The 12,013-nt window shown below is 39.2% G+C and overlaps 1 protein-coding gene across 5 annotated transcripts in view; it reads left to right on the top strand.

The window, feature by feature from the left end:
• Window positions 1-1,491: 1,491 nt before the first annotated feature.
• Window positions 1,492-12,013, top strand: part of SEC22A (SEC22 homolog A, vesicle trafficking protein) — a 66,419-nt gene continuing 55,897 nt past the window's right edge. For 2 of the 5 annotated variants that reach the window (XM_059922120.1, XM_059922119.1), the window contains exons 1-3: window positions 1,801-2,009; window positions 2,248-2,421; window positions 7,801-8,001. In XM_059922120.1, the coding sequence (XP_059778103.1) occupies window positions 1,858-2,009; window positions 2,248-2,421; window positions 7,801-8,001 (527 nt within the window). In that variant the 5' untranslated portion in view covers window positions 1,801-1,857. Of the gene's footprint in view, window positions 1,543-1,800; window positions 2,010-2,247; window positions 2,422-4,310; window positions 4,381-7,800; window positions 8,002-12,013 lie in introns of those variants that run through there. The other 3 variants (XM_059922123.1, XM_059922122.1, XM_059922121.1) reach the window with 3 other exon arrangements.

Below are 12,013 nucleotides of genomic sequence, written 5' to 3'. Positions count from 1 at the left end.
TGAAAACTAGTCCACTATGTGGATTGTCTAAAATTTAGTTATCCTATGAACATTCTTATATATGTCTTGTAGCAAACATATGAATACATTTCTGTTTCATATATACCTAGGAGTGGAATTGCTGGGTTAACCCACTCCAAAACCCACCAAATTTATATAATTAGTCCAGACTTACATATCCAAATCTGTTTGACACCTCCATTTAAAGCATCTCAAACTTAACATATACAAAACCATTTTCTCCTCCTTCTAGGTTGGCTTAATTCATCTAGTTACTAATGGAGTCATCCTTAATGCCCCGATTTTCTTTACCCTTCTTGGCAAACCAATCCATTATTAAGTCCCTTGGATTCAACCTCTGATTTATATATGTCTCAAAATTATCCAAATCTTTCTGTCTCTACTATCATTACCTTAGTTGAAGCCACCATCATCTCTGGCCTTGACTAATGTAACTGCCTCCAGACTGGACTTCCAGCAAGCCCTCCTGTCCTCTTCCAAACTATTCCCCACAACAGCTTAAGTGAGCCTTTAAATATGTAAATCTGATCCTACTTAACACCCTATTAGCTACCCATTGACCTTAAGATACATTCCAAAATACAGTCCAAAATCTATAATGTGGCCAGTAAGAGCCTGCATAGTCTGGCCTCTCTGCCTCATCTCAGCTCAAGTTGCTCCCTACACCTCAACCACACTGACTTCCTTTCAGTTCCTAGAACACATCAATTTCTTTTATGCCCCAACAACCTCAAACATAATGTTCCCTTGGCCTGCAACATTCTTTAAGGCTCTTTCATATGCCTGGAGCTTAAAAGGCACTTCTTCAAAGAGCTCTTCCCTGATAGTCCTGATTAATCTATCATCGCACCCACTAATTTTCCTTCGTAGAACTGATTACGATTTATAATTATGTAATGATTTATGTTTTAACATCTCTCGCTCCTATCACACTTTAGATCCATCGAGTGTTATGTTCACTCCTGTAACCCATTGCCTAACACTGTGCTTGGCACATAGTATGCAGTCAGTAAGTCCTTGTTTAATAATGCGTGACCGATGCAAAAGCTGGAAGCAGCTGCAGGAACAGCATCTGGCATTTCTTTGCCAAGGATAGGTGCCTCCCAGTGTGTGGTGGTAGGTGGGGCAAGTCTTGTTCACTCAGAGGGGGCTTTTCCCCCTGCTTGTTCGATAAGTGTTTGCTGTAGGGCCGCGTAAGAAACAAACTGCCTCCAGATACAGGCGGCAGGCGGGAGAGATCAGCCTTATGTGTGAGGGACAGCATAATCTGTCACCCGAGGATTTTGCACTCTCTTCACGTACGAGAGGGAAAAACCGCCAACTCCCCTGGAGAGGGCGAGTCGGTGTGTCTTTCCCCCAGAACCGGATTGGCCTGGACGGGCCGAGGGAACGGGGGCGGGGCTTGATCCCGCCGGGCGCCAGCCACGTCTCACGTGGGGCTGCCCGGCGGAACGGCCACTCCCCGGCCCCACAATGCACTGCGGGCCGCGTCACTCGTAGCGGCGGGTTCTGGCTAGACAGGTACGGACCGGCCCCTCCCAGTCCTCGTTTGTCCCTTCTCCGCGTCGTTCGAACCCCTGGCTGGCCGCTTCCCTCGCTCTTCTCGGCCCCCGCCACGGCCCCCGACTCTCGCCCTCGGGACTACAGACCTACCTAACCCCGGGCGGGAACTAAGCTCGTGGCGTGGGGGGCGGGAGCGGGGAGTCGTCGGAGTCGCGGAGCTTTGGAGGGGTGGGATTGCGGGGACTTCGTCTCCTACGACTTGAGGGGTCTGTGGGCCGCGCGAACGGCGGTTGCCCTTCGGCTGACCTGCCCGGATATGGGGCAACTCATAGAATGGTTATAGGGGGCCCGAGGAGGAGGACAGTCGCTCTGGGCTGCCAGCGGTGGGGCAGCATTCCCTGGCGTCCAGGTGTCAGAAACACGGTGATCCTCCTAGGCTGTTTAGGTGGCCCAGAGAGCTTGACGTGGCACTTCCTATTTTTTAGGTAGGGTTACTTTGCCTTTTGTGGGGTTGAATGAGCATTGAACCCAGAATTTTGCCCGCGTTGGCTCACGGAAACCTCTTAAGGCCCTGTTAATGGCACTTTGGGAACGATGTGGCATAAAGGAGACCTGAGCAATTGGCTCGACAGGTGGAAGAAGGTTTCGAAATAGGAGGCTGAGCCTCAGCTGGCTTAAATCTCTCTGAAAGTGAAAACAGCTTTGGCTTTTTCTCCTATTTAGTTTCCTGGATCTTCCACCTGAGGCAGTGGGAGAGCTTGAGATCCAGTTCCTCCTGTGCCTCTTCAGCCAAGGCAAAGCCCAGGGTTACAGTGTCAGCCACCAGGCGGGAGATGTTGGGATCCCAGCCAACAGGTGGAACAGCCACTTTTTGAAACTCTCTGAATCACATTTCGGGTTAGTGGCATTTGCTCACGTTCTAAGATAATAAGGAATTAAGCAATACCTTAAACAGCACCTACAGTTTCTGGTGTATGAAGGTTGTAGTTAAGTATTTGAATCTGACATCTGTGACCATGCCCTAACTTAAGGGACATCTGGGCATTTCCTGTGTTGAGAACCATGATCAGTTTAGTGCTTTGTGTGTGTGTGTGTGTGTGTGTGTGTGTGTGTGTGTATGACTGATTCTTAAAAATCTAAGTATATTTTATACTGGTGTGTGAACAGAGCCTAGGTCTTTTCACAGGGGTGCCTGTGACCTCCCTGTCCATATAGTTGAGTAAGAAGCTTGAATATGTTGAGAGGCAAGACTCATAGGGTGGTTAGAATTAGGCTTGACTTTAAATCTGTCACTTGGTAGTTTAGGGATTGAATAAATTACTTTTCTGGGCTTGAATTTCCTCAAAGGTAAAATGGAACTGATAATACCTACCTCACAGGTTATTGGAAGGCTTAATGAGGTAATGTGTATAAAGTGTCTGGTAAATAGAGAGCAGTCAATAAATAATAATAGCAAACACTTAATATTGCACTTTCAGTCTGCAAGGTGATGTTTCGGGTTCCTTACGTGTTCCTATGAGGTAGATACCATTAGCATTTTAAAAATAACCCTATGAGATAGATACTGTTGGTAGCCACAATTGACAGATGAGGATATTGAGCTTAAAAAGACAAAGCTTGCTCAAGTTTACACAGTTACTACATGGTGGAGCCAGTTTTTGAACCAAGGCAATCTGGTTCCAGAGTTCATCCTGTTATCTATAATACTATACTGCCTCTTAAAGAAAACATAAGCTGTTGTTTAAAATTGTTATTATTATTTCAAAATGAGTAGCTAGATAGTTTCTGTATCACTGGGTTCTTGCCCCTTGTTGGTTATAGGAGGAGCACAGTGATGGAGAGATACAAGAGACTTAGGTTTAAGCACTGTCATATATTAGCAGTGGGACATTGAGAAAGGGCGCCTCAGTTTTCTCCTCTGTAAGATGGAGGTTTTACCTACCTCACTCTTTGTGAACTATGAGGTGTTACACAAATGATTGATGTATTTGTGTATGTGTTGGAGGCCCTCTTCGTAGATGTGGGTATAATCTACTCTGGAACTCGAGGTCTTATACGTACTGTGCAGTACAAGCACCTGTAATAGGAATACCAAAGGCTGCTGGTAAGGTGGGGAGCACAGGCCAAGCTGCAAAATAAACTCTGGTTGTTCTTGGTACCCTTTCCCCCTCTTTTCAAGCTCTGTCTCCCAAGTGCCTTCCTGCTAACCTGTGGCTCTATGAAATCCTTCCCTTTTCACTCAGTCTTGCCCCCAACCCTGTGCATCACAATTAGTGTAGCTTTCTCCACAAGTAACTCCCCAAGTCCCAGATCTCAGCTAGCACTTTTATAAAATAGTATGTACCAAGGTAGTGTTTCCCAAACTTTGGTAACATCAGATAGGTAATATAATTTGAATGATAAGCAGATGAACTTAAAAAAAAAAATTCTCCAAAAATTTACACACACATTTGAATGAAACAAAAGTTCTTTATATGTTTAAATTAGGAGAAGAACCTAACACCTCAAAACTGATTTCACAGATACTATTACTAAGCATAGGGCAAAAAAATAAATCAATTGAAAAGCCTGTATTAGGTAAAAAATAGTACAGGTGAGATGCAGATATGGTAAGACTTCTGAAAACGGTACTTGGGTGACTGAAGTTTGGGAAATAATGGACTAAAATAAAATATGAGTGATTAACCTATTATGAAATTTTTTTTATCTTAAAAGAGGCATTTATGAAAGCATCTTGCTGGAAAGTAGATATAAAATGTACTTATATGTTGGGTTTTGTTTATTAGTTTTTGAGAGATTGCCTTCCTGGAACCTTGGGCCTACAGTCATCACCCCACAAGTTTCTGAAGAAGACAGGTCAGCATCTTGTTATCTTGGGTCTAAAAGGCTGCTAACCACTGCTATAGGTGTTTGGTGTTGTGGAAGTTTATTTTCCTCAGCCTTTACGTAAATGTTTACCCAGACCTACCTAGATTCTGCTTTGGGCTTTTTCCTCTAGCAGTTGCTATTGGGCAAAGAATATGTAAGCCAGCACTCAGATTTCCCTATGAGTTTTCTGCTGCTGTCTAAATGCATATGTTATATTTTTTTCTGTTAAAGGTGAGGGAAAATGGACCAGTGGCCTAAAAATGTATCTGTGGCCCCAATAAAACTACTACTGCTCTGGAATCTTCCCATGCAAGTGTTTTAACCTCTTCCTTTCCTCAATTCCTACTGGCTCTTCCTTGGTTTTTCCAGCCACCACCTTGCCTAGCCTCTAAGGGTATCCTAACCCAAGCTTGGCCTTGATGTTGACAGATTCCTTTTTCTACTACCACAGTCCAGATAAGATTGGAGTGTGTGTTTGTTTTTTTAAGGAACTGTATTAAGAATTCAAGGTAAAAAGAAAAAAAGGGGGGATATATTTATTGAGTTGATAAAAGAGAGATTGCTTATCCTAAGGTGATTGAAGTCTATCTACAAAGTAGTCAAGCCTCACATTGTTCATTGGACAGTCATCCCAGTTTCTTTTGTTAGTTCAGTGGTTTGGATGCTAGGTTAAATGACTCTGGAAGGAAGGGATTTAATTTTTTCTCCTCAGAAAAATCCTATCTCCTGATAAATACAAGCAATTCTCTGAAAACCTTTCAAGAATTTAGAAAGGGAATATCACTGCTGTGTTGTGCTTTCCATGACAAGCCTAAAAGTGTGTATTATGAATATCTGAAAGGCAAGTTTGTCTAGCTATAGTTTTCCAGTTAGTAAAGCGGTGGGCAACATAGCTTGTGTTGTATTTGCTCTTTCCATCTGAATTTCTTTAATTCTGGCCCGATGCTTCTCGGTGGTAGGAACTATCTATTCCTAATATCTGAAATAGCCCCTGGCATACAGTATGTACTCAGTAAATATTTGTTAAATGAATGGAACTTATCCAGGTTGTTATTCTTTTTTCAGTATATGTTTTAGGAAGTATGAATCATATCTTTCTGTCTTTTAAGTCATAAAAAAGTAACTTTGAAGATTACATGAAAGTTGGCACCCTATAATAAAGATTATTCCTAATATTTCTGTTGGGATTTTAGAAAGATCAGGCATAAAGAATGCAGTCTGCTTTTAAATATTACTAAGAATATGGATGTTTGGAAACTATAAGACACAACCCTGCTCTCATGTTAATTCCCAGAGTGGTCATTGTGTTGCAGTATACTTCTGGAAAGACAAAGTTTTATATTTAAATCATAAATTTGTAAGGGTATGAAGTAAGACATTTTCCTAATTTCTTACACTTAGGCTAAATGTTCAGTTGTGGTGTAATAAATTTAAAAATGTGGTAACAATTTTTAAAAGAGATTTATAGTATAGACATTATCCCTTGAGGGATCTCTGCTTTCTTTTGCTACCGCTTTTAGAAGAAAAAAGAAACTGGTTGAATAGGAAAAAAAATGATTTGGATATGTCATGTTGGAACTTTCGTTCGAAGGTTCCATTATGGTAAAGGCTAATTTAATTCCTGCTGGGTTTTTTTCCTTTTAAATAAATGGAGGAGAAAAATATTAAAGGGTAATGACATATTAATACCTAGCTTTTCTTCAGAGGAAAAGAGGAAAAGGGGGAAGTAAATTTAAAGCATTAGCTTTATTATTTGGATTGATTTTAATGTCAGTCAGTTACCATCATGAATGGGCACTCAGATTTTAACTTGACATAGCAACAAAAACTAGGGACCACTCGTTTCCAAAATTGGTAGCAGTTGATTTTCTTTGTCATTTTTTTGATATTACTAACTTAGTTTTTCATTTTTGGAGTGAGAGCATATTGACCTAGCTGAGCTGGGCAGGTAAGGATTAATTTAGTCTCTGAGATACAATATCTTGAAAAAAGCCTATGAAATTGTTACCAGATTTTTCAGTTTTTACCAGTTGTGCCTCCTGTTAGTGAAGGAGAAGTATTTAGTGGCATTGTGCTCTTTCCTGGCAGGAAAGAGTTATCACTTAATTTCAGACTGTGAACATGTTTTAATTCAGTGTTTCTCAAAGTATGCTCCTTAGATAATAAGCATAGTAATTACTTAGGGAATTTGCTGAAAATGGAAAATTCTCAAGCCCCACCCCATAGTCAATGGATCAGAATTTTTGGGGGGAGGGTGGACCCAGAAATCTGCATTTCTAATCAAAATTCCAATGGTTTTTACACAGGGGACCACTGTGTGTGTGTGTGTGTGTGTGTGTGTGTGTGTGTGTGTGTATTTTATTGAAGTTTGACTATTTACCTGATTTCTTTCAGACCTGCGTAGGCCTATGCAGTCCTTTTATCTATTTTTGTAAAGCATGATTAGAATATAATAAAAAAGGTCATTATGATTTGCTTTCTGATAAAAAGATTGAGAACAACATTTAAAGTAGTATTCCTTTAGGACTTCCCTAGCGGTCCAGTGGTTAAGACTCCGTGCTCCCAATGCAGGGGGCACGGTTTCGATCCCTGGTGGGGGAAGATCCTGTGTGCCTCATGGCATGACCAAAAAAAAAAGTAGTATTCCTTTAGCTTTAAATTTTATTTTAAATAAAAAGATTTGTTCTGATTATAAAAGTAATATGTGCTCATTGTGGAACATTACAGAAATTTAGGAAATTATAAAATGATAACAATCATCCATAATACTATTTCCTGGAGATAAGCATTCTAATTTTGTCATGTTTCCTTCCAATATCTATTTCTCTATTTATCCCTCCCTTCTTCCTTCTCTGTGTCTTTATGGAAAACAACATATGCAGTTTTGATCCTGCTTTTTTTCTACCTAACATATAAGCATTTTACCACATTACTAAATTATTTTTAACAAACAACTTTTAGTTGCATTATATTCCATCATAGGGGTGTACCATAATTTGTTTAACCATCCCCCTATTGTTGAACGTTTAGGTTGTTTTCAGTTATTTCTATGAGAAAAATGTCTTTCTGTTTAAAATCTTGTCTAATTCTGATTATTTTCTTTAAGATAGGGTTATGTATATAAATTTATTGTGGTCAAAGGGCATAAATATTTTTAAACTCTTGTTGAATATCAACAGATTGTTTTGAGAATGGTTTTTATTCCAATATGTACTTCCACATATACTTCTGGAAATGCCAGAAAGAAGTAAGTATTTTTTTTAACAGCTAATTTGTGAAGGAAAGTATGGTATATCATTGCTTTAATTAGTATGTCTTTGATTATTAGTGAGTTACACATTTTTGCACTGTGTTTATCAGCTTTGGCTTTAATTTCTTGCCTAACCCAAATTGTTCATTTTGTTTTAGGTCTTCTCTGTCAGTTGAAATGTCTATGATTTTATCTGCCTCAGTCATTCGTGTCAGAGATGGACTGCCACTTTCTGCTTCTACTGACTATGAACAAGGCACAGGCATGCAGGAGTGCAGAAAGTATTTTAAAAAGCTCTCGAGAAAACTGGCTCAGCTTCCTGATAGATGTACGCTGAAAACTGGACATTATAACATTAAGTAAGACATCGGTTTGCTCCATTAGAATCATTTGCTTAGTGGTTGTCATTTTAATGAAATTTAAGTGGTCTAAATAGAAATTAGTGTTTGATTAGTTTAGGAGAACTTTTCAAGTCAAGAATCATGTGGTTCTGAACTTATACTAAATAGTATTCATCATGTCATCACCCTTTTTATAGTTTCTCTGTGTTTATGTCTGGCTTTAGAAAATTTTATAGTTTTGCAGATTACAGATAGTCTATCTTATAATTGATATTAGATATTTATTGGTGTTCTTACATGCCCAGGAAAACTGTCATGGGAAATATAAAAAGTCATACCTGATATCTGCCCTCAATGAATTTAATAAGTTTACATCCTAGTGAGGGGATGGTGCTCATCACTATTTATTGTAAATAAAGAAAGTAAAACTGGGCAATGGAATAGTGACTTTTTGGTGGTCAAGGGCCTCTCTGAGAGGGTTACATTTGAACAGAGACCTAAAAGATGTGAAAGACGGCAGTCTTAAGAATGCAGTGGATGAAGGTCAAGGCAGAGATGATAGCCAGTGCAGAAAGCCTTCACTACAGATCAAGGGATGGAAAGAAAACCAAGACAATGAAGCAATACGGACAATTAATAGAGTGGTGGAAGGTGAGGTTAGAAAGGTAGGAATGGGACAGGTTACGTAGGGCCTTCTAGGCTATGATAAGGGGTTTGGATTGAGTTTAATGTAATAGGAAGCCATTGGAGAGTTTTAAGCTGGAGAGATATAAAACCTAATTTTGGGTTTGAGTAGATCATCCTGGCTGCTATATGAAGAATGAGCTCTAAGAGTGGAAGCAGAGAGATCATTTAGGAGACTCTTAGAGAAGTTCAGGTAGAGGTGATGCTTATAACTTGAATAAGAGTGGTAAGGATGAGAAAGGGTTGGATTTGGGCTGTATTTTGGGAGCAGTACCAACAAATCTTCCTAATGGATTGAAGTGGAATGTGAGGGAAAGAGAATAATCAGAGTTACCTCTAGATTTTTGGCCTAAAGAATGTCCGTAATTACTTGGATAATGGGACTGAAATGAGCAAGACTGGAGGATATGTGTTTCAGTGGTAAAAATCAAGAGTTCTGTTGGACTGTTAAGTCTGGATGTCCATTAAACATCCAAAGGGGACTTCAGGTAGGCAGTTGGATGTATAAGTCTTAAGTTTAGTGAAGAGAAGGACAAGTGTGGAGATGTAGATTTGGAAGTCAGCTTACAGTTTATAATTAAAACCATGGGAATAGATGAGACCAAGTGGGAGAGCATACACATGAAACAGAGAACAATTAACTCGAGCAATTTGATACTGATTGTGCATACAGTGGGAAATCAGATAAGAACAGAGTCCATATGTGATGTTAAGGAGAGGGCTTCGTTACTGAGATGAGACATGAGCCATGTCCTGGAGAATTAGTAAGATTTGGCTAAGGCAGAGAGGAGGGCAATTCCAGGTGTAGAGAGGAGGTGGAAAAAGTAAAGACTGTGACTTAGCATGGTAGGTGCATTAACCTGCTTGGCCTGGTGTAGTGAATGGTGATTTAGGGATAGTTATGGGAAATGTGAGATACTTAGCATGGGACCAGATCCTGGATTTCCCTGCAAGTTCAGGTTGAGGGATGTCACTTTGATGATGTAATAGGTTATAGGAAACTCCTACTGCAGGACTGAGGGAAATGACTTGATAAAAAGCAGTGCTGAGACGGTGAAATAGAGGGTGAAATGGAAAGTCTGAGGAGAGGAGAGGCGTCAACTTATAATTAGGGCCTGAACTAGTAACATACAAGTGCAAATGAAAAAGAAAATGCCAACCAGAAAGACGCTTCAGAAGAAGAAACGGTTGAGCCTGATAAGATAGAATACCAGAGATGAATAGAAGGAAGGGACAAAGATGACTTGGAATTGGAATTGGACAGAATGAGATCTTTGGAAAGGGTTGCTTATGGGGTAAGGGAGAAGAAGAAGACAGTGAAGCTCCATTTTGAGCATTTTAATTGAGGTTGTGACAAGGTGTCCAGTTGAGGTGGGATAGAGATTTTGGAATCATTCACATAGAAATTGAAACTGTGAGGGTAGAAATGCCCACTGAGTTTCAGAGAGGCCCAGAATAGAACCTTAGAGAAGGTCCATATTTACTTGGATTACCTGGGATAATAGGTATTATCTTTAATTGGGTTTTCTGAGAGTTTTAACTAGAAAATGTGGTGGTGGTCATGGTAGTTAAAATATATCTAAAACGATGTCTCAGTGTACTTCTATTTTTTGAAGAAAAAGCCTGAAGCATTCTGATATTTAATAGGCTCTTTTAGTGCTCTGGGTGTAGTGTTCTGAGTTTCAGTTATCGTATAGTGTTGTAGACAGATACCAGCATTACAGAAGATTGGCTTGAATGTGTATTAATTCTGGCAGATATCCTGGACTTTAAAAAAAAAAAAAAAAACTTCTTTGCAAATGTTTTTTGTTCCTCTACCTGTTGTCTTAAAAGTAGAGTAGAATGTAGTAAAGTGTTAACACCCCTCCAGTGCCCAATGCTGTTTAATTGTTGTGAATTCTAGATTTTGTATTATTTATTTGCACCCCATGTTATTCCACAAAGGATGTGAGGCAATTAAAAAAAAAATTCAAGAGTACAGGTAAGGGAATCATGTGAACGAAAAAATAAACATAGAATAATAAACTGAAGTAACATTTTTTTCTGGAGATGCAAACTATGTAGTTTGTTCATTTTTTAGAAAAGGGCTACAAACATTGTTCTGAACTTCCTTGGGACCAAAACAAAGGGGGATAATGGATCATTTATAGGATTCACAGTATCCATTGGAAAAAAACGTTGCTTTTCATGTTACTGAAACCTGATATACATAAAGAGAGACAGAATTCGGATAGCATTCTTCCAGGAACCATAACAATGAGCTTTTTATGATTTTTCTTATAATATTCCTTAGTGTAAACAAATAGCATGATGCAAAAAGCAATTTATTAGTGAATTTAGGAGTGGGGTGAATCAGCAGAGGTCTAATCAGCCTGATCTAAGAATACAATTTAGAAATGTCTAAAGGATTAAATAGATTACATGGCCGCCAGAACCACACATAGAAAAGCCTCCTTGTGTATTTTTGTAGACAAGTTTTAAAAAAGGATTGAATAACAGAGAATTTTCAGTTCTAGTTCCTGACAAGAACCTGGATTTCATATATTTTCTATTATTGATTGGAAGTCTTGTTAGTTGGTTTCTAGTTTATTGAGGTTTTTATGCTATATGACAATAAATTCAGCCTGAAATATATAAAATTGGGAATTTATGTGTTACCTGACTTATTTAAAATTCTCATAGGACACCTCTTTTTTTTAACCACCATGAGTTTGCCAGATAAAACTCACAGATCTGCAGTAGTTGTTGTAGCACAGCATGAAGCTGGCACCAATCTGCTTTCTCAGCCATGTTTTTAAATGCTTCTCTTTCTTTCAAAGCCCAGCTTATAGCTTGTGTCTTTTGAATCACCTTCTGCCTCATTACTACTATTTATTGGGTTGGCCAAAAAGTGCCTTCAGTTTTTTAAGCAAAAATAAAAGACTCATTTTCACCAAGAACTTTATTGAACAACGTATTCACCCTTTTGTTCCACTACCTTCTGTCATTTTTTCAGGCAACTTCATAATTCCATCTTCACAAAACTTTTTATCTTTTTGAGCAAAGAACTGTTCCAGATGCCTTTTATGGTCTTCCAGGGTATTGAAATTTTTTCCATTAAGAGAATTTTGTAAACACCTAAATAAATGGAAATCCGAAGCTGCAACGTCTGGTGACTACAGCAGATGAATCAGAACTTCCCAGCCAAGCCATAACAGTTTTTGCCTGGTCATCAAAGAAACATGCGGTCTTGCGTTATCCTGATGGAAGGTTATGCGTTTTCTGTTGACTAATTCCGGACGCTTTTCGTGGAGTGCTGCTTACCGTTGGTCTAACTGGGAGCAGTACTTGTTGGAATTAATAGTTT

This window comes from Balaenoptera ricei, chromosome 4, assembly GCF_028023285.1.
Source record: "Balaenoptera ricei isolate mBalRic1 chromosome 4, mBalRic1.hap2, whole genome shotgun sequence".
NCBI lineage: Eukaryota > Metazoa > Chordata > Mammalia > Artiodactyla > Balaenopteridae > Balaenoptera > Balaenoptera ricei.
The sequence above is the reverse complement of the archived record's forward strand: the minus strand, read 5'-3'. Positions and strand labels throughout refer to the sequence as shown.